The 22,243-nt window shown below is 41.6% G+C and overlaps 2 protein-coding genes across 5 annotated transcripts in view; both read left to right on the forward strand.

Moving 5' to 3' along the window:
- The window catches only part of AP1G1 (adaptor related protein complex 1 subunit gamma 1), a 76,385-nt gene extending 68,466 nt beyond the window's left edge, over positions 1-7,919 (forward strand). For both annotated transcript variants that reach the window (XM_004763438.3, XM_045076269.1), the window contains 4 exons: positions 1,518-1,625; positions 1,727-1,887; positions 4,893-4,991; positions 6,611-7,919. In XM_004763438.3, the coding sequence (XP_004763495.1) occupies positions 1,518-1,625; positions 1,727-1,887; positions 4,893-4,991; positions 6,611-6,712 (470 nt within the window). In that variant the 3' untranslated portion in view covers positions 6,713-7,919. The remainder of the gene's footprint in view (positions 1-1,517; positions 1,626-1,726; positions 1,888-4,892; positions 4,992-6,610) is intronic.
- A 6,600-nt stretch (positions 7,920-14,519) lies between these two features.
- The window catches only part of PHLPP2 (PH domain and leucine rich repeat protein phosphatase 2), a 76,051-nt gene continuing 68,327 nt past the window's right edge, over positions 14,520-22,243 (forward strand). For all 3 annotated transcript variants that reach the window (XM_045076270.1, XM_045076272.1, XM_045076271.1), the window contains exon 1: positions 14,520-14,677. In XM_045076270.1, coding sequence (XP_044932205.1) covers positions 14,579-14,677 — 99 coding nt within the window. In that variant the 5' untranslated portion in view covers positions 14,520-14,578. The remainder of the gene's footprint in view (positions 14,678-22,243) is intronic.

Raw genomic sequence — 22,243 nt, forward strand, 5'->3', positions numbered from 1 at the left:
ATTTTAATGTCACTTTTTTCTCATGTACTTAGGTATTTTTCTTTTTTAAGATTTTAACTCTCCTTCACTTTGTTAATCCTTTTTGAAATGGTATATTTTCAGATAATTTCATAAGTAGTTTGAAATCTGTTTACACCTAAAACTCTTTATTTCACTGTTTTCCTTTTTTTAAAGATTTTATTTATTTATTTGACAGACAGAGATCACAAGTAGGCAGAGAAGCAGGCAGAGAGAGAGGAGGAAGCAGGCTACCCGCTGAGCAGAGAGCCCGATGCGGGGCTCGATCCCAGCACCCTGGGATCATGACCTGAGCCGAAGGCAGAGGCTTTAACCCACTGAGCCACCCAGGCGCCCCATTATTTCACTGTTTTCTTATGCCTTTTTTTGGAATCCTGATTTCTCTCAGTTCATGGTCATTTTCTATCACTTGCATGATCCTGAGATTGTTCTTATTTGGAAGGATCAAATGAAGATGGTAATTTGGTGACTTCTTTCCTCCAGTTCATACCACCTCTCCCAGGGTGTCTGTGCATGTGTGTTAAAATCTTACTATGCGGTATTTAACATCTATATAATTTAATAAATGTCTTGATCTACTTCGCTTATAAAATAAAATCTTATTAAATTATTATTAAAATATCATTTTGCCTGCCAGGTGTTGGCAGTGTTTGGAGATATTTTTGATTGTCACAGCTGAGAGGATGCTGCTATCATTTAATGGGTAGAAGCCAGGGGTGCTGGTAAATATCTTACAGTGCACAGGATAGCCCCCTACAGCACATAATTAGCCTAAAATTTCATTACTTCTGAGGTTCAGGAGCTTTAGTTTAGAGGTATAATCATGTTCAACTCTGTTATTGCCAGATTGTTCTCCAGGTTTGTTTGTACTAGTGTGCCATCTCTATAGCAGAGAGTAGAAGTAGATTCTCTTTTTACTCAGTTTCCCTCGTCTGTGAATTTCTTGTTTATATCTCTTAACATTTTTTAAGTTGGGTCATCTTTTTTCTTACTGATTTGTAGAAAATACTTACAGTTCTGGATACTCATTCATTTGCCATTTTGTAGCAAACATTTTCTCCTACCTGTAGTCTCTCTTTTTATTTTATTATAGTATTTTTTAAAGTATTTGAATGTTTCGTTCTTTCCCTTTGTGGTTTGTTCTTTTTTTTTTTTTTTTTTTTAAAGAAATACATTACTTATTTATTTATTCAGAGAGTGCGAGGAGGGGGAGGGACAGAGGGAGAGGGGAAGAGAAAATCTTAAGCAGGCTCTGCACTTAGCATGGAGCCCGAGGCAGGCTTGATCTCATAACCCTGACTGGAGGTGAAACCAAGAGTGGAACATTGAACTGACTGAGCCACCCAGGCACCCCTGGTTTATGCTTTTCGCAGCTTGTTTAAGGAATCCTTCTTTTAATGTGAGATGTAATAATCTTCTCCTGGGGTTTTTGGGTGTTTGTTTTGGTGAGCTTTGTCATGCTGGTTAAGATTGACTTACCACTGGAATGTTTCATTTAGGTGCTCCAGCTGCTGCTCCTGCCCCTGCCTCTGTCCCACAGATATCCCAGCCCCCGTTCTTGTTGGATGGGCTTTCATCACAGCCTCTCTTCAATGACATCACTACAGGTACTGGTATTATCATCCTCAGTGAGAGGTAGTTATTGAAGAAGAGTATTCTGTGAGCATTAACCTGACTGCAGTTAGACTGATCTTCCTGTGCTTTCCAGGCATCCCCTCCATCACAGCATACAGTAAGAATGGCTTGAAGATAGAATTCACCTTTGAACGGTCAAATACCAACCCTAGCGTCACAGTGATAACGATACAGGCCTCCAACAGCACAGAGCTGGACATGACAGACTTTGTTTTCCAGGCTGCAGTACCAAAGGTACTACAGTGTCTTCTTTGCCTTTTCCATACATTTAATAAGGGATATACTTTAATGTTTAGACGTTAAACTAAATTTACAGATCTAACCCAAATTAACAATAGTGTGTTATAGTTCATTGAAGCATGTCATTTTGAAAGCTTTTACTTGGTCAGAAATATTCTTACAGTATAAAGAAGGGCATTCTTATAATAGCTAGTGAGACTTACAGCAGAATTATGCAAGGTGGTCTGGTAATGAATGCTCAGGCCATGGAGGATGACTGGAATTCAGTAATTCAGTGGTTAAAAACCTAAAAAACACAAATTCTAACACGGAATTAAAATTCATTAAGAAGAAGGAATTTATCTCTTTAGTATTTTCTTCTAGTTACTGGATCAGAATTTAATGTTTTCATCTCTTGTTATTTATTTAAGTGAAAGAAACATTTCCTTCTTCGTTAACATGTAGTTTAGTATTGATACAATGGCTATTTTTGTGAATTGAAGCTTTGTTTATACCAAATCTTAGTTTAAGGAATATTTATGTCCTTTGAATAATGAAAAGTTTTGTATAAAGAAATATTGTAAATGAAAAGTGGGCAAAATTTTTCTGTCAAAGACAAGATAGTAAGTATTTTGGGCTATATGGTTTCTTTTGCATCTATTCATTTCTGCTGTTACAGTGGGGGGAAATGCCATAGTTAATATATAAATGAAAGAGTGTGTTTCTGTTCCAATAAAACATTTACAAAAGCAGATGTTGGGTCATTCTTGCTGATGGGCCATGGTTTGCCAGCCCTTGTTTTAGGCTAAAGTAATCTAATCTTTTCAGTGACATGGGAATATTGCATTCAAATGATACATATTTGGAAATTAAAAACTTTTCTTTTGTTTGTGGTTACTACTGACTTTACAGCCTCCTTTACTTGGATTTTTTAGGAGCCAGAGTCATGTAGATGTTTTTATAAGCAGTAGAGTTGGGGTCATTTCAGTACTAGTTATATGATGTTAAACAAGTTTCCTAAACTCTGTGCCTCAGTCTCTTCATTTACAAAAAAAGGATGGTGGCAGTGATTATCTACTTCCTGGGGTTTATTTGAGGGATAGATGAGTTTTATGGGCTCTGTACTGTTTTAAGCACATTTCATATGTTCATTGCTCAGTAAATGTTAACTGCTGTAACTTTGGCTTTTATACTTGTTATTCTAGGCTGTGCTCTAGCAACATAGCATCTCTGCCACTAAAGCATGGCCTTATTTTTGGCCTTATTTTATTTATTAATACCTATTTGCATATTTGCATGTCACGATGTATCTTGAACTTCAAAATAATCATTTCATAGATTCTACCATTGCTTTTTATTATCTCTGAAAATGAGATGCATTTTAAAATTGATACTTTTTTTTAAAAATATTTTCTTTATTTATTTGACAGACAGAGATCACAAGTAGGCAGAGAGGCAGGCAGAGAGAGAGGAGGAAGCAGGCTCCCTGCCAAGCAGAGAGTCCGATGTGGGGCTCGATCCCATGACCCTGAGATCATGACCTGAGCTGAAGGCAGAGGCTTTAACCCACTGAGCCACCCAGGCGCCCCTAAAATTGATACTTTATCATAGTTTAGTTGATGGCCTTTAATTTCTTCTCTGTGTTATATAAAATAATGGTGTGAAAAACAATGGCATCTTCTATTTGATGAAATAAATGTAAATAATAATATTTCAGCTTACATAATCTATCTTGACAATAGAATTATAATAAGATTCAACATAGTAAGTCTTTGAGTTGGTACTAAATCTCTTTACTCTTACAATTTTGGTCCTAAGAGAAGGCTGGATAGACTTTCCTCCTCTTGTCTCCTGCCAGCCCTGCTCCCTACCTGTCTCTTTCTGTGTCTCTCCTCCTTTCCCTTTTTTTTGCCCTCTCTCTCCCCTCCCCCCTTCTCTCCCTCTGTCGTCTTCCCTCTGCTTCTCTTTCCCTCTCTCTTTTCTCTCCTCACTCTCCATTATTTTAGAAGGCCACACTTTGAGGAAAGATTTTTTTAAATCTTAGTATGGGGTGCCTGGGTGGTTCAGTCAGTTAAGTGTCTGACTCTCGATCTCAGCTCAGGTCTTGATCTCAGGGTCATGAGTTCAAGCCCCACAATGGGCTCCACGATGGACATGGAGCCTACTTAAATTAAAAATAAAGTAAAATCCTAGTATGTAGAATAGCTAGCTACATACATACTATATTGTGCTAACAATTATGGGTTCCCTGTCTTGCTGATAACACTTTTATCTCTCTCCTATGTAAACAAATAAAACCCACCAACACTACAAATTATGATAGTTGGGTTTTCCAGGTCTTTTGCTGTATAGGCTACCTCTGCACGAAATTGTTCTCTTAAGACCTGTGACCCCAGTGGGGGAGATCTTGATGTATTCCACATACATATTAACAGCTTGGCTCTTTACAGCTTTTCCTTACCTCTGTCATGTAGCCCTTGACACATTCCGGATTATGTAGACTTGAGAAAACAAATGTTTAAGTCTCCATTTCCCAACTGTGGAAATCAACAATAGCATAAAGGCCTGTAGTTGGTGATTAGTATTCTGGTTTGTTATTTCTAGAAAGTGTTTTTTCTTTTTTATTTCTTTATAGCTTTTTTTTTTTTTAAGCCACATACACCCGTTTTTCACCTGCGTAGTTGATCAGTTACTATTAAGCGAAGTTGCCAAAACAAGAATTGGTCACCTTTTGAAAAGTGGTAGGCTAAAGTTCCTTTTGCCTGAAAGAGGAGAGTGGCTCATTGCTAGTTTTCATGATCAAAGACCTAACCATGGGGTTTTTAAAATAACGTGAAGGTTATAGTCAGCCCACATACTGTGAATTGCTGATATCTGGAAAACAAACAGAATGTAGTAGTAGGTGAATCTGTTACTTACTTGAATAATTATCCAGGTGTCTGGCTTTTTTATTTGTTAACATCTCTTACATGGTATTGAATGTGTTATTTTTTCTGAAGAGTGCCCTTTGTTCCCCACAGACATTCCAGCTGCAGCTTCTGTCTCCCAGCAGCAGCATTGTCCCAGCATTTAATACAGGGACCATCACACAAGTCATTAAAGTTCTGAACCCACAGAAGGTGAGTAGCACGTTGGAAGACAGTATCTGAGTGAGGTGAAAGTGTATTTCCTGAAATAAAATTCTGCTTTGTTTCTCTAGGGTTTTTCCTGACTCATAGTTGTAGAAGAAATCTGTGAAAATGTCTAGTCTAACCTCATTCTTTTGTAGATTAGATAATAAATGTAGCTTAGACACTTGAAATGGTTTAGTGGCAGCATTAAAATGCAGCTCTTTTTTGAGGGAGAGGGGACAGAAGGGGCAGAGAGAATCTTAAGGAAGATCCATGCTAGCACCGAGCCTGATGAGGGGCTCGATCTCAACGACCCTGAGATCATGACTTGAGCTGAATGAAGTGAAGAGTCAGACACTGAACTGACTGAGCCACCCAGGCATCCCTAAAATATAGTTTTAAGGAGTTACTTATTTAGAGGCTTCAAAGTCTAGTTTTTTGCAAGAGAAGAGGGAAAGCTTAGACATTTTAATCTTTTTTTTTTTTTTACTTTAAGATTTATTGTAGAGAGAGAGCAAACGTATGAGTGAGGGGTGGGGAGAGAATTTCAAGCAGACTCCATGTGAGCACAGAGCCTGACTCTGGGCTCGATATCATGATCTGGAGATCACGACCTAAACAGAAACCACGAGTCAGGTGCCCAACCGACTGCACCACCCATGTGCCCCTTAATTTTTACACAGGTTGCAGTCCGGTGTAAGAGTATTTGTAGAACCCCGTCTCTCCATATTTACTACTGTGATTATTAAGAATGCCAGTATAAGTGGAGGTATTTTTAATGAAGCAGCCAAGTGAAAAGTAGCTTTAGAAACTGACATTAAGCAGTATGTTCATTACATCTTCTCAAAGAAGTAAATTGACTCCATTTTTAATAGTAATCAATTGGCTAGTTTTTGTACAGTTTCTGTAAATGGCCCAGAGGATTTCTTCACCTTGAAAGATTTCTAGCAGTGTCTCATAATCCCAGTATGATGATTTCTTCTAACATTTTGCCTTTCCTCCGCTCCTCACTGGATTCTGAGTATCTGCCTATAGCCCAGATTCCTTTGATGATCTGACAAAGAGTAAAAATTTTCTTAGTGCATTAATATTTGAAATCTGCCACATAAAATAAAAAGGGTGTATAATTGAGTTCTCTTAAAATGACTTCTGTTTCCATAGTTAACTTTTTTTCCTTTTATGTCTTGGGAACAAAACAAGTTTATGTTCACATTTACTATTGTTTTTATACACAAAGCAACAGTATCTCTGAATGTAGAGCGTAAGATGAATATGTTTACCTCATTTTTCTGGGAAGTCGGATGCAAGGGTTGAATCTTTCTGAGAAGCACTCAGCCAGTGTTACTTTGAAAACGCTCCCAAGTGGTTCTGTCCTGTTAATGCAGTTCTAGGATGGAAGCCGATGACGTGTTCTGAAGGGGTACCTTCTCTGCTCTACTTCGTGATGTTGGCTGGAGGATTAGGCAGGAATGATGATGGTAGTGGTTATTTGCCCGTGTGTCATTTTTAAGAGACGGCTTTCCTCTAAAAAAATTTCTTTTCTCTGGATTAAAAGACTATCTGTGGACCACACAAGTTCTAGAGATTTCCTTTCAGTGTATAATTTGCGATTCTCTTTTCTCCTACAGCAACAGCTGCGAATGCGGATCAAGCTCACATACAACCACAAGGGCTCAGCAATGCAAGATCTAGCAGAGGTGAACAACTTTCCCCCTCAGTCCTGGCAGTGAGGGCCCGGCACCATTCTCATTCTTGTCCCACTCAATCAAAGGAACTCTGGGAAGGAGGTTGTGATTGCTGGCAAGTCCCCCCCAATTGTACCATGGGCATGAGGAGCTGAAGAGAACTGTTGAGGAGGATTTTCCTGAAGTTACTGCTGACCTTGAAGCATTGTCAAACCCGAACCTGCTCTCCTCCAGTGTTGAGGCCGGCTGCTTCCGGAGGCTGTTTTGCACTCTTCCTCCTCCTCTTCTCCTTTGTCCGCACTTCTCCCCCCCTCCTACATTTACAGCCAGAATCAACATTCCCTGGGCCCCTGAGGAAATAAGCAGCTGGTCTGGAGGAGAGGACTGGAATCTGTGGCAAGAAAACACTCACTCTGTCTCTGCAGCAAAGAGTTCCCCTTCTTTCTACTGTGTTTTTCTGTGGACTGGGCGAGGTGGGGGTATTCACTCCTCACTAGCTGGGTTACCATCTTCAGGCGCTTTTTACATCAGGCATTCAGAATGAAAATGTTAACAGTGGACATTAGGGAGCCCTGCCTTTTTCTACTGGTTCCCCCAATGTTTGAAAGAGGCATTAGGCTCCTGGTAGCCTTTTCTGTGCATTGCTGTATACACACAGACACACACGTGTATGTATGTTACCGAGACCTGGGCAGACCTGGAGAGGTTATTTGTAAACACTGGACAGATGCAGTTAAAAAGAGCTTTTGTTGAGATTTGGCATGAAGGATATGGTGCTCTATTTGTAACAGAAACTCCCAAGGCTCTTCCAGCTCCCCTGTCTCTCCATTCTTTAGCTGTAGTCATGAATACTCTCCCTGATTTTCAAAAATGGATTCCCCTGAAAGTGCAAAATGAACAACTTCTAAAAGATATATTAATAGTTATTAATGCCCCTATTCCCGCCACAAATTTTGAAGTTTCTCCTAAGCCCGTAACTTGCCTGTTGAACTATGGTAAATGGGTGGAAAGAGGAGTTCGCTTTTTAAGATCAGACTCCTTAACAAAGGCACCTTGGCCCATAGGAAGAGTGAGTATCAGACTCATCCTAGAGCATATTGGAGTCATCTTCTCCATTACTCCAAACCTTCCTTTTTATTTCCTGAGCCTGGCTTGGACCTTGGCATTCCGTTTGAATTCCTTCTTCTAACTGGAACATTTGTGTTGTATCTGTAACACTGGCACTGAAATAAAGACCACGCGGTTAAAGAAATCTTTCCTATATTGTACTTTATGGTGTTGGAATGAAGCCTTGTAGCTTCCTTGCCCCCTGTGTGAGAGGAAGTCTTATGAACACCACAGGGTAGGCATATCCTTTCCTGAGTCTGAGAAGTTGGTCTCGTGAATATCAGCATGAAAGACCTGAGGTCTGGAGCTTTATTACACTAGAGTGCCGAGTGCTTTTTAGAAAGGACCCTTGTGTTCTCAGACCTTTAACACTGAGTTGCTGGAATGAGGTAAGGTGACTCCTGTGGCACATGGTGAATGTACTGTGTACGTTCGGGTGCACGGGTGCCATGTCTGACGTACTCAAGAAGAGAGGAAGAGTCAGGTCCTCCTTGCTCTTAGAATGTTCGCAATCATTACTGTATTGAGTACAGTAGAAGGACTACTTTGGCTTTGGTCTTAAAATCTGGGTACAAATCTCTCCCCCCCCACCCCATTTCACCAAGCCTTTACTTAAAATCTTCAGTGTCTTGGGAGATCTAGCTCTGTATCAGATGCTAGATTATTCCTAACATTTGACAAACCGGGGTTGAACTAAAAGGCTCCAAAGGGGAAACTTTCTGGTCTTGTTTGTAAACAAGAGCAAGATTTGCTAAAACTTACTCTGCTGGATAAATGGTTGAGTCAACAACAGGATATTATTTGGTGCACAGTTTTCAGTAAAGGCAACTGTGGATTAGAGAGTGTTTCAGACAACTTGCTCTGCCTGTGCAATGAAGAGTAGCCTTTCAAGGTTTCTTTGCCGACTGATTTCATTGGATGGATACTTAATGCTGTGAAACATGATAGGATTAACATAATATTGGTGGATTTCTCGAATAGAATTTATCTAACATTCCTCTTTGGGTTAGAGGCTTTATTTTTCTCTCACGTTAATAGTTGACCAGCTCAAGTTTCTTTAGTTGGACTGAATTGAATCTCAGAAACCTGCCAGAGTCCGTGCTATGAGACCGTGCTAGCTAGTGGAGCTGGAAAGGGTCTGCTCTAGGAACAAAGCGTCTCCGTGGGTGACTGTAGTTTTGAGGTGGAGTGATGTGGTTCTCCATTGCTTTGTCTAGACGGGATAAAAATCATGGCCTTAACGCAGAGGGTGCTGCCTAGAATATTTGAAGTGATTTTGGAGAGTTGAAGCTGAGCGCCACACTGAAGAACTCGCGGCCAGAAAGCTGCCTAGGATCCTGACGGTTGTGACGACTCTTTCAAATGATGGGATCTTTGAAGGCTTCAGCGTGCCTTAGTTTCTAGGATCAGAATTAGTTCTCCTCATACTTGGCCTTGCTGCTAAAAGGAGAAATCTCTTACTTTCTATAAATACTTACACATTTCAGCAATTTCTTTCCCTGGGATGACCATGCAAGGGGGAGCAAAGTTGGATGGCTATTCAAGGTCAGAGCCATTGTGAGGAAAGAGTGATTCCCATGGCTGTCTTAATAACCCCAGGGTGATGAGCAGTGAGCCTACACATAGTCGGACAATTTCATGTGCACTTTGACCTCATTTCCCACCCCCCCTTTCAGAGTAGTGTATCCTCTCACTCCCACCCCCTCCACCCAAGCAATCCTAAGGGAGAACTCATCTAAGTAATCTCAAAAAACTGTAAGAAGGGTGCTCTACCTGAGAAGCTTCTCCCATAATGCTCTGGTACTGTTACCTTGAGGTGACTGGGACAGTCATAGAATGTTTTATGCTGTGTGTAGTGATCATCTGTTCATTTGAAGGTCTTTTTCATTTAAAGAAACATTCCCCAGTGTAACTTTCGGGCGGGGATTCTTTCTCTCAACTAGGTTAAAGATGTGGTTCATACCCTTTATTTGTCCCATTCATATAAGAAAATAGACAGTTAAAAACTGTTCAGCACTAACGGTTTGAGTATTTCCATCTACTGTATAACATGCTTTTCATTTTAACGTTCTTCTGGAAGAGTTTGGAAGTTAGGGAAATACTGTTTTTGAGGTTCAACTTTATTATTTTCCTCATTGGAAAATACTTGGGCCATGAGAACGAGGGGGAAGAAAGAGTTTGAATGTGTCTTATTTTTTTTCTAGTGAATGTATTTTATCCACATTGTCCTAAACCAAGTGAGAGCTAGAGAGCAAAAAGTGGATATTCACAAATTGGTGGTTGGTGGAGAGGTGGTCCACGACTGTATACTCATGTGTTTGGGAGTGGGGAGGGTCACTGAAGAGCGGAAAGTCCTGAAGTTTAAAACACATTGACCAGCTTTGGCTCAGGAGGGTGGGGTTGCTTGTGGAAGTGGAAGTGAATCACTCTTTTTCAAGCAATAGTAGTGAGTGGGCTCCATCTGTGGGGATCCAGGACCCAGGACACTTAAACAGAAGAACGTGCTGAAGCAGCTTGCGCAGTTGCTTCGTGAACTTCTGTGAGGCTGATTCTGGCTTCAGGATGGAGCATCCAAGTTTTTTGTTGTTGTTGTTTTTGTTTTTGGAACCTGCTGTTGCGCTTTGTGTGTTTTGTTTTCGTTTTCAGTTTGGGGGGGCTCGCTCATGGGAAAGAGCTTCTGGACTCTTTCCTTTGTGAACTCCCACTGTGTCCCTGTAAAGACCCTTTTCTCTCATAATTGTTGTAAGTTACATTTTCATTAAGCCCCATCACATCTTCTTTACTGTAAAAATATTAAAAGGCTGTTTCTAAGTGGGACGGCTAATTCTAATTATTGCAGACATATTTTTGAGATGTACAAAGAAATTTAAAATTAAATGATAAGTCTTAGAGGCGAGTAAGGAATAAAATGGATGTAAACATTTACATGGGATGCATTAGAATTCTGCTGTGTGTATTGTCTTTTGGTTGAAACAAATTATGAACAGTGACTAATAATAAAAAGTCAATACTCAATGATTTAAAATTTGCTTCCTTGCTTCTTACAAGTAGATTAGAGAAGCCTTGAATGAATTCTTATTCCAGAGCTTTGGGCTAAACTTACTGACCCGTTAATGTTCCTTAAACACAGAAATCCCACCAAGAAGAATTTGAACATTGTAAAAAACAAAAAACAAAAAAACCTTGTAGTCCATACCAGTCAAAAAGTGCAATTGGAAGTTTTTACTAATGATTATTAGCTCATGCTGCTCCACATGGGTGAATTGTCAAGCAAAGCAAAGAAATCGTATCAAAGTGAAATGTGTATTTAGAGTTGGTCATGGGGTTTTAGTTATAAGCTATTTGTAAATTGTTTTAAGTGTATCTGTGACTGGGAAGAGCAAGGTTTAACCAGCCAAAATGAATTCTATTTCAGGATCTATTTTAAACGAATTCTTCTGGAGACGTGAGAGTGGTTGGATGTTGGAAGCTATGTGTTTTCTGTTACTTGGATGATCCCTTATACTCCCTTGATTTGAGAAGGGGGAGAGCGTGAAAGCCCCATAAGTGAGAAGGAGAAGAAGCCTCAGCATTAATCTAGTTTTTGCAGAAATGCCCTTTGGCACTGATAAGTGACATTTCTGTAATCCTATATGTGGTTTAGTTAAAATTCATCTTTGTTTCTAATATTACATTTAATTAACATGTTCATCTGCATGCAGTTTCCTGTTAGAGAAAATACAAAAGCTACAGTAGAAAAGTTTAGCCAGTAGTAGATTTCAGGCACTTAGTCAACAATACAGTGAATAATGTTCAGAATTGAACTTTAGTCCAGAAGGACTGAGTGAATTTTTACCACTTTTAAGGGTTTTCTGTGCTCTTTCCTCCCCTAGTTCAGTTGTCCCCATATTTTGAAAATATATCAAACACTGAGGCCAGGTAAATACTACCCGTTTCTTTGGAACTAAAATAAAGACTATCTAAAACTGGGGCACCTGGGTGGTTCAGTCAGGTAAGCATCTGCCTTTGGCTCAGGTTATGAACCTGGAGTCCTGGGATCAAGCCCTGTAACAGGCTCCCTGCTCAGCGGGAAGTCTGCTTCTCCCTCTGCTCCTTGTTCCACTCTTGTGCTCTCTCCCTCTCAAATAAATAAAATCTTAAAAAAGAATATCTAAATTTGTTCAACCTGTGGTAAAAAGAAGAGAATAGGCCTAAGGATGATTTTGTGGTCATTACAGGAGTGGGAACTAGCTATAAATAAGTGAAAGTAATAAGACCTTATGGCTCTTCTACCACATTTTGACAAACTTTTCTTCTCCAGACTTTCTTTTGATTTTGTAGTGAGGATTAGGAAAAGCTCCTGGGATAAAGCGTGTGGGTATGTGTGTCCTTCCCTCAGGTGGAAAGAGACATGTGTACAGCTGCTTGTAGGAAGGATACAGAGAGGAGACAGTAATGACTTCTCTGTCTCTTGGCTTGATCTAAACAGTGATTTTTGTGTAATGATGAACCTGCAGTGAGGGCAGATGGATTTTTGCACAGAAATTCCCAGAGGATTTTATTTTTAGGGTTAGTCTCAGCTGTTTACCATTTTCAGAAATTGTAGTTACATAACCCTTGGCATACATTAATGCACACTGCCTTGAACTGGGGAAGAACATGAATATGTGACCTTTGAAACAATATAAAATGTTAATGGCAGTACATGATTTGGAAAGAAAAAGGGGAATCCAGTTGGTTGATTACCGAACTGGGTCTTAAAACACAAGGGACCTTTAAAGAGTTGCATTGTAAATAATTCCCTGGAACATCTGGGTTGGTAGTTTTTTTATTTTTTGTTTTCCTTTTGAAAGAGGTACTACTGTTTTTGATGAAGTAGTAAATACGTAACTTTTAACATATGCTTGTATTGCAAATTTATGCATTAGCTCTTATTCCATTCATTAAAACACCAATCTACCACTGCTATTCCCCAGCATGAACTCAAGATGCTGGCCCCGAGATAAAATGCTTTCCCTTCAGGTGATTAATCAATAAAAAAAGTTACAAGTTCTGGAAAATGTAATGTATAAAACCTCAAGAAACAGGCTTTTAGAAATACTTAATTCTGAACCACATTTTGGTCTTTCCACTGTCTCTCTGTCCTTTGTCAAAAGTCCAGTTCTCTCCCCATATGGGTGCCTATAGTTTATATACCAGTGTTCTTGCTGGAAGAAGTTACCCAGTAAGCATGGAAATGGGATTTCAACTACGTTGAGTAGCTTCCTTGAAAGTAGTTTCAAATAGAAGACCCAGGAGGTAGTCAACCTAAGAGCTTTTCTCACACTTTATACCAGACTCATAGAAGTCATTTTTAATTTTAAAATGAGACAAATGAAGACTATTGGAGATTGGAGTTTTGGTATATGCAAAGTAGCTCATGTGAAGGGATTAAGTAGTGACTAAACTTCTGTACAGAGTCAGAATCTACAAGGGTCAGATTTTGTCTAGTAATCTGAAAAATCTCCAAGTGGTTATGTATCTTACAGTAGAGAGGGCATGGACTGTACTGTTAGATCTCAAACTCTCTTGTCCTAAACCTATAATTAAAATGTTTTAAACATAGTTGTTATAGACCAGGCAAGCTGGAGCAGTGGATAAGGTGATACTATTTTTACCAATTCAAAGCTCAGGGAATTACTGATTTTTTGCTGCTTAATTCCTCACATATTGCTTGAAGATTCATTAACACCTTTTTAAGAGGAAGGCCCTAAAATCCAGAAGTCTAAAGGTATCCTGGGAAAATTTAAAGTAGAATTTACAAGAAGAGAACACTGAGGAATTGAGTGAATCTTAGATTTGGAAAATCAGAATTATAACGGCTATTATGGATCCCTACTAAGCACTTTGTATGCATTCACAAAATCTAGGTAGTAACTGCTAGAAAGATACTAATTTCCATTTCACAGCTGAGAAACAAAGGCTTAAATAAAATAAATTGCACAAGGGTATAGTAAGAGGTAAAGCTCAGATTTGGAATCAGGCTGCCCAACTCCAAATTTGGCTGACGGACTAGCCACAAAGTACCATCACTGCAGGAATTAAAAGAATGAATTAAAGATTTTCTGAATTAGCCTTGCAAATAATAAAATGGCCTTAGATTATTTTGTGGCTTGAGGCAGAGTAAAGAATTCTGATACTTCTACTAACGGAGGAGAAAAGGGAATTAAAATGTGGCTGGGAGGTGAGTTGACATTTTGTACACGAGGTTGGGTCGAATTTGCTAAAGAACATTGTGAACATCTCTAATAAGGAAGAGAAAAGGCCTTGCTAAGGTGAATATTCTCAACAACCCATTCAGTGGCTTTGCATGTGAAGGTGACAGGCCAGTTCTGAAGCAGAAAGAGGAAACGTCTGGGAGAGGTAAGTTACAAGAGCCACCCTTAGCGGAGGGCAGCGCCCTGTCACTACTAACAGGTGCAGACCCCGACCTGTCCCTAGTCCAGCGGGTACTTTGGAGGCGGGGATAGCAGTAAATAACCATCCCCGTGCCTCAGTGCTTCAAACCGAGGGCGGCGGGGCGGGAGGCGCAGGCCCAGGCTTTCGGAGGCGGCCGGCTCCGCCCGCGGGGTCGACCCAGCCGCCCAGCCAGGATGCGGCTCGCACAGCCTGGGCCGCGCCGGGCCCGCAGCTACGCAGGTCCCGCTGGGCTGCGGGAGGGGAGGGGCGGGGCCCGGGGCGGGGCGGGCGGCCGCGAGGGGCGGGGCCGCGGGCTGCTCGCGCGCGCCGCCGAGCCTTCGCGCGCCGTCGCGCCGGCCCGGCGTCCCTGTGCAGCCTCCGCCACCGATGGGGGAGGTGGAGCCGGGGCCCGCGGGCCCGCTCGAGCCCCCGGAGCCGCCCGAAGCGCCCGCGAGCCGCCGGCCGGGCGGAATCCGGGTCCTGAAGGTGAGGCGAGCGGGCTGGGGAGAGAGCAAGGGCGGGGAGAGGCCGCCCCTGCCCCGCGCGGTGGCTGAGGCAGCCGGCGACCCCCGCGACGCGTCCGTCTGTCCGCTTCGCCGCCCGGCTGTCCCGCAGTCCGGCTGGGGGCGCCGCAGCCCCCGCCGAGGCCTTCGCGCCTGGCCCCCACCGAGGCCTCGGCCGCCTCCGTCTCCCCTCCGCTGCCCATCCCTGGCCGCGCGCCACCCGCCTCGCAGGCCCACGCCTTCGGTCCGGCGTCCGCCCGGCCGCCGCTGCCCACCCGGCTCCTCCGGGACCCGGGGGCCCGCCTCGGCTGTCCTCGGCCTCGCTGGGGGGCCGGCGGCCGGTCGCCCGTGGCCCGAGAGCGTGGCTGGAAGTACGCAGGGCTTTCTCCCCGGACACCTGAAGACATCACCCCAGCGGGAGGATGGCGGCGGTGATTGGCCGGGTGCTGCCGTGTGCTCTGGGCTGCGCCGGGTGGAGCGGGCCGACTCTGCCCTCGGGGCTCCCCAGCGAAGTTAGGACCCGGCCCCCCGCTCCGAGGCGCCGGCCTGTAAGCTCCACCTGCCCGCCCGGACAGAGAATCCCCGGAGGAGCTTAATCTCGGGGAATCTCTGGGCGTGTTGCAGCAGGGAGGAGGGGTTTGGCAAAAAGGGCATTCCCGTTTGCGGGAGCGGGGCTAACAATCCAGGGAGACGGTAATGGGGGAGCGGTTATGCAACAGGCAGCTAGCGGGGTTTTGGGGCAGGAATTGTGGGGGGGGGGAGTAGGAGGAAAATGAAAGCAGATGCTGGCAAGGCGGGGAGTGGAGCCTTGAAGGGAATGACAAGAAGTTTAAATGCACAAGGAATGTAGGGTCGGCAGGGGACAGTGAAGATGGTTTAAAGGAGAGGTTCTGGGAGACTAACTGGATGGAGTTTTCTATCGGCCTGTGAAATAGTTGCAGAGGAATTTTTCTGTAGGTCAAGTATATAAACGGGATGTCCTTCTGGAGATGGAATAGAATTCCTTCTAGAGTTTTAGAAGAGGAAATCAGCGGGATTTAAAACTTGCCAGCGAGACGGAAGAGAGGAAAGAAGATTAAGAGGTTTTGATGTCTTTCAAAACTACTTTGGAACAGTGAAAATACATGATGTTAAAAAATACATTAAGTAATAGCTGTTCATTGGAATTAAGGGTGAGCGCTGTATATTAAGATTATTTGCAAGACACTGCTAAGAGGGCTTGCTAAGAGGGAAACACTGAAAAAAAAAATAGATGTGAAGGATCTCTTGAATCCATCCATGAAACAACATAAAATAGAACTCCGTGAAATATAAAACACTTTTTTTTCTGCTGTTACCTCCCAGTCTTAATGCAGTGACTTAAAGCAATAACTTTTCATAGTTTACCTTTACTTCTGCATAAAGCTTGTACATATTTATTTTAACTTATTTAGCCATAAGTTTTAAGTCTTATTACTTTGAGGCTTTTAGATATTTATTTAAAACTGTAAGGCCATCAAATGTAAATTGTGAATGAGCTTTTAAAAAAATGCTGTGCTGCTCTGGCTTATCGGGAAATGGCAGGTCTGAGAGATAGGTAATGCCCTCTGGCCTAGAAGATAAACAACCCTGGCATTTTTTTACAACAACTTTTTGTGGGGGAGGGAGTGAATTGTGAGATGGAAGGAACTGAGATAGGAGGCTCTTGATTCGAGGGTCCTGTCTTCCTAGACTTATTAAGTGGTCAGATTTACCACTGGTTCCCTGGGGCCCCAATCTGGGGATGGTTAGAAAGATACCAAAAATTGGTCTTGAGTATGGTACTGAGTTGGTGGTATGGGAGGCCCACAAGTGCCCTTGTGTCTCTTGCTTTATTGCACATGGTCAACACTTAAGTAATCCTTGCATGTAAATGAGACTGGCTTTGGAGAATAGGTCCTGTGTGTTCTACATACAGAAGGTACGTTAAATAGCTGAGTTGTTGAGTTTTGTGCTAAGTGAAACTGGAAAAGAAGATCTAGGTAAAAGTCATAATCTCCTACTTGTTCTTTGAAGACCCCTTGAAAAAGGCTTATTCTATTTTGCGATGCTTTTTTACTACGAAGTCATGAGCATTATTATTGTCAAATAATACAGATCTTCATAAAAAGGCTAATATAATGAAACCAGTATAATTTAGCCAGATTAGATCTCAGTCCATCAGTATGTGGTATTGAAGAGTTTGATTCAAAATCTGCTCCCAGATTTATTTAGCAAATTGCTAATTAGAATGTACCCCTTTACTGTTGTTGGAATATGATATTTGTGATACTCTTAAGATTATTGGGAGTACTACTTTTATCCAAGTAATGTGTGTGTGTATATATATATATATATATATATATAATGTGTTTAGTAATGTGTTTATATGGTTTTTTAAAAAAAATCAGTGAATACCAAAATGATTTTTTTTTTTAAGATTTTATTTATTTATTTGACAGATAGAGACCAGAAGTGGGCAGAGAGGCAGGCAGGGAGGGGGGGGGGGAAGCAGGCTCCTGCGAGCAGAGAGCCTGATGCGGGACTCAATCCCAGGACCCTGAGATCATGACCTGAGCCGAAGGCAGAGGCTTTAACCCACTGAGCCACCCAGGCGCCCCACCAAAATATTTCCTTAAATTTTCATTAAAAATGAAAGGAAATATTCTTCTTATCTCATCCCACCCTTTTGCAAAATATTCTTAATATATATATTCCTAAAGATGAGCCCATATTGTTTTAAAGTTTTGAATGCTGGAGCAAATCTCCTACGTTACAGTATTTCACATTCTCATAGAACTCAGGGAGTAGGGAGAGTTACTTGACCAGACTCTGTTTTTCCCATACATATCTTAGAGTTAATTGTATGTGGGCGTTTAATAGTTTATCACCTTGAATTGATCACAGCCCTCATATGTTATTTTCATTTTTAGAGAGTTAAAAACTTAAAACTGAAGTGAGTACTTAATTCATGGCTTACTTTAAAGACTTGCACTTTCTGAATATAATTAAATTTTTTAATTTAATTAATTTTTTTTTTTTGGAAGTGGGAGAGTATGGGGGAGGGGCAAAGGGAGAAAGAGAATCTCAAGCTCTGGGAGACTCTGGATCTTGAAGATCATGACCTGAGCTGAAACCAGGTCAGTCGCTTAAACCAACTGAGCCACCCAGGGTCCCCTATTTAAATCGGAAATGTGCTATTTTACAGTTGTTTGATGTGAGAGTTGATTGTAGATCTGTTCCCTTTTAGAAAAGTTTGTCAACAGATTTACGTAAAAGTAAGGGAAGCAACAGAATGTTCTTAATCTAGCAGTTTTAGTGGAAAAGTGATTCTAAAAGCTGAGAGTCTATCAGCGGACCCTGATAGACTGGCCTTTCCAGCAGTTATCTGATGCTTTTTGCAATGGAGAAGGAAGCACCAAGTAATTCAGCAATAGCTAATAATAGCAGAACAGTCCATCTAGATTGTGGCTGGAAGGCTATGCTTGCTTGGTGTCTGGGCCTTTTAAATGCCCATTGAACAGGTTTAAGGGAATGATACCTACTAAAGGTCTAACTCAGCAGTTTATCTGCATGGGGTCTGGAATATATCATATAAATAGGAGATAAATTCTTTGACCAACAACACATGTCTTTCAATGAGAAATGTATAGTCTTTTTTTACCCCCCAGTGCAAAAAGTGTTTTTATTAAAGCAGAGGGACAGAACCCATGGGCAGAAAGAGCTGCCAGGGATTTATAGTCTTAAGGGAAATACATAAACACTTCTTTTTTTAAGACTTTATTTATTTGAGAGAGAGAGTATGAGCAGGGGAGGGGTAGAGGGAGAGTGACAAGCAGACTCCCTGGTAGTTAGGGAGCCAGACATAGAGCTCGATTCCAGGACCCCGAGACTATGACCCCAGCCGAAGTCAGATGCTTAACCACCCGAGCCCCTCAGAAATACATTTAAAACTGAGTTTAAGAATTTTTTGTTCCCAAAATTTTATTTATTTGAGAGAGAGAGAGAGAGAGAGAACAAGCAAGGAGGATGGCAGAGGGAGAGAGAGAAGCAAGCCTGATGTGGGGCTGCATCCCACCTGAGCCGAAGGCAGCTGCTTAACTGATTGAGCTGCCCAGGAGCCCCTAAAAATGACTTTTAAAAATCCTCCCAGAAGAAAAATCATGGATGAACCAATATAACTTCCTGGGATTTTCTTGACTTTTCTAGGATTGAGAAGATCATTGGGCTATTATTTGACTTGAAAAAGTTTTTTTTTTTAAGAAGCTTTTTGGTGGCAGGGGTGCCTGGGTGGCTCAGTGGGTTGGGCCTCTGCCTTCCGCTCGGGTCGTGATCTTAGGGTCCTGGGATCGAGCCCCACATCAGGCTCTCTGCTCGGCAGGGAGCTTCTGCTTCCCCCTCTATCTGCCTGTCTCTCTGCCTACTTGTGATAGCTGTCAAATAAAATCTTAAAAAAAAAAAAAAAAAGCTTCTTGGTGGTTTTGTGGTATCGTTTCTACTTGCACTCTCTTAGTAGCAGGGAGCAAAATTTCTCTCCAGTCAGTGCAGAATGCAGAGCTTCTTTGTATAAACATTGCTGTACCTTATAGAATACAATTTTTAGATGGGCCAGTTGATCTTTTCCAAAGACTAAAAAATAGGGGATATTTAAAATTAATCAGCAATTAATTGTATTCAGTGGCTGAAATTACTGATATAAATATGATGTTCTTTGTCTTTATAAAATAAGTACTTGAAATCCCTTTATTAATTCTGAGATGTTCAGCTTTGAGAAAATGCTCTTGTGGTCAAGAGAGAGACCTAGTTCCTACTTGTAGCTGGGGCTTATCCTACTTATCTAAAGTTAGAATCAGTGATAATCCTTATGGTTTTGAATAGCTATATTCTAATCCTTAATATCTGTAAAATGATGGATTTACCTGTTATCCGTAATTAATTAATTTAATAGTTATTATTTTTTAAAGATTTTATTTGGCAGAGGGAGGGAGACAGTGAGAGAGTGAATACAAGCAGGGGGAGTGGAGAGGGAAAAGCAGGCTTCCCACTGAGCTGGGAGCCTGATGCAGGGCTCAATCCCAGGATTCTGGGATCATGACCTGAGCCAAAGGCAGATGCTTAGACTGAGCCATCCAGGCGCCCTCTGTTATCCTTAATTTAAACAATGAAGCCATTCTCACTCATAATTTTCTTTGTTTCCACGTGGAAATGCCTTCGCACTTTTCCTTATCATCTTAGAAATTTAAATTTAGGTGCCACAATTACCCTCAAATACTTAATTTCAGTAACTACAACAGTAATATTTGCTTTATTTATAGGTATTTCTGACTTCAAATGAGGAATAGTAGCAAAAGTCTTGTATTTACTTTGTGGTTGGTAAAAAGATTTTAGTGCTTTCTGTAAAAAAAGGAGGTTCTTCTTCTCAAGTTTGTTCAACTTCTTGCCAGAGCAAATTGGGCTACATTACAGACTGATAATACATTCTGTGATGTGATGTGATTTCTGTGAGTTCTGCATGCCACTCAGGTATTAAGGCACTATAATAGATTCTCAGTGTAGAAGAGAGGAAGAAATATCAAATGCATGATTAAAACCCATTGTAGGGACGCCTGGGTGGCTCAGTGAGTTAAGCCTCTGCCTCGGCCCAGGTCATGATCTCGGGGTCCTGGGATCGAGCCCCACATCAGGCTCTCTGCTCAGTGGGGAGCCTGCTTCCCTTCCTCTCTCTGTCTGCCTCTCTGCCTACTTGTGATCTCTGTCAAATAAATAAATAAAATCTTAAAAAAAAACAAACAAACCCCACTATAACCCCCAAAGGACTAGAAGGCATACATTCAAGATAAAGAGGTTTTCCTATGAAGAGAGTAGAGTCACTAATTCTAGCTGTCCAGAGAAAATGGGGATGGGATACATGGAAGGCTCCATATGGAACACAAGAGAGGGTGATGTGAGTAGAGGTTTTTTTTTTAAAGATTTTATTTATCTATTTGACAGACGGAGATTACAAGTAGGCAGAGAGGCAGGCAGAGAGAGAGGAGGAAGCAGGCTCCCTGCTGAGCAGAGAGCCCGATGCAATGCGGGGCTCCATCCCAGGATTCTGAGATCATGACCTGAGCGGAAGGCAGCGGCTTAACCCACTGAGCCACCTAGGCGCTCCTGTTTTTTTTTTTTTTTTGTTTTTTTTTGTTTTTAAATTTTATTTATTTATTTGTCAGAGAGAGGGAAAGTGAGAAAGCGAGCACAGGCAGGCAGAGGCAGAGGGAGAAGCAGGCTCCCTGCTGAGCAAGGAGCCGGATGTGGGACTCCATCCCAGGACACTGGGATCATGACCTGAGCTGAAGGCAGCTGCTTAACCAACTGAGCCATCAATGCATCCCGTGAGTAGAGTTTTGAAGGCCATCTAGTCAGATGGACAAGATGGGGAAGGACATTTCAGACAAGTCACAGAATTGTGGACTCATGATGTGTTTGGGGAGTTATAAGAAGCTGGGTATGACTGAAACAGTGACAGGTAACAGAGAATGATGGTAAAGAGGTATGGCAGTGTGTTAATGGAAATGCCTTTATATCAGGGAACAGGGGCGCCTGGGTGGCTCGGTCAGTTAAGCATGCGACTCTTAATTTCAGCTGAGGCCATGATCTCAGGGTTGTGAGATGGGGCTACAGGTGTAGGGCTCCCTACTCAGTGGTGAGTCTGTTTGTCCTTCTCTCTCCTCTTCCCTGCCATGCCCTCCCACCTCCCTCCTCTCTCTCAAATAATTTCATAAATAAAATCTTAAAAAAGGGAACAGAACTGGCCCATCATGAAAATAGAGTAAGTCACTATTGATCTTTAGAGATTTGTCATATTGCTGTAGCATTTGTTTTTGCTTTGAAGTAACCACCGTCTGTGTGAATTTCACATACCTAAATTATCAAACGCAGCACTAATTTTTTGGAAACAGAACAGAAAGAATATTTGTGCAACATTGTGTTAGTTGTGATATGAGGCAGAGGGTCAGGACCCTAGAGACGCTTCCAGTTTGCACTGTAGAGACATATACAAAAATATTTAATGCAGGATTGTTTTTAAAAGTGAAAAAATTAGAAACTAAATGCCATCCGCAGGAGAATGGAAAAATTGCAGCATATTCACATAATGAGATACTACTTAAATGAATGAGCTGGGTGTATTAGCATGACCAGTGTTGAACCAAATTAAAAAAAAAAAATGTCAGTGTGAAACAATGTTAGGAAAAAAAAAGTATGTTAGGATTTAAAGTTCTAAGTCATGGAAAACAATTGTATTCGGTTATAGATATGTACAAATAGGGCAGACATAAAAATGCACGGAATGGCGAATAGGAAGTACACTAGAGTGTTTCTGGGGAGAGAGGGAAGGAGATGGGATTGAAGTGGGGTATCCGGTGACTTCAGCTGTGTATGTGTATATATATATATACGTGTTCTTATATGTGTGTGAGACATGTAAGTCTTAGATGTAAGAATGTATGTTCTTTAGAATAAGGATCTGAAATAAATCTGACAGGATATTAAAATTTGTGGCAAATAGGTA

The sequence above is a fragment of the Mustela putorius genome, unplaced genomic scaffold (assembly GCF_011764305.1).
Source record: "Mustela putorius furo isolate JIRA1106 unplaced genomic scaffold, ASM1176430v1.1 tig00000174_pilon_pilon_pilon, whole genome shotgun sequence".
Taxonomy (NCBI): domain Eukaryota; kingdom Metazoa; phylum Chordata; class Mammalia; order Carnivora; family Mustelidae; genus Mustela; species Mustela putorius.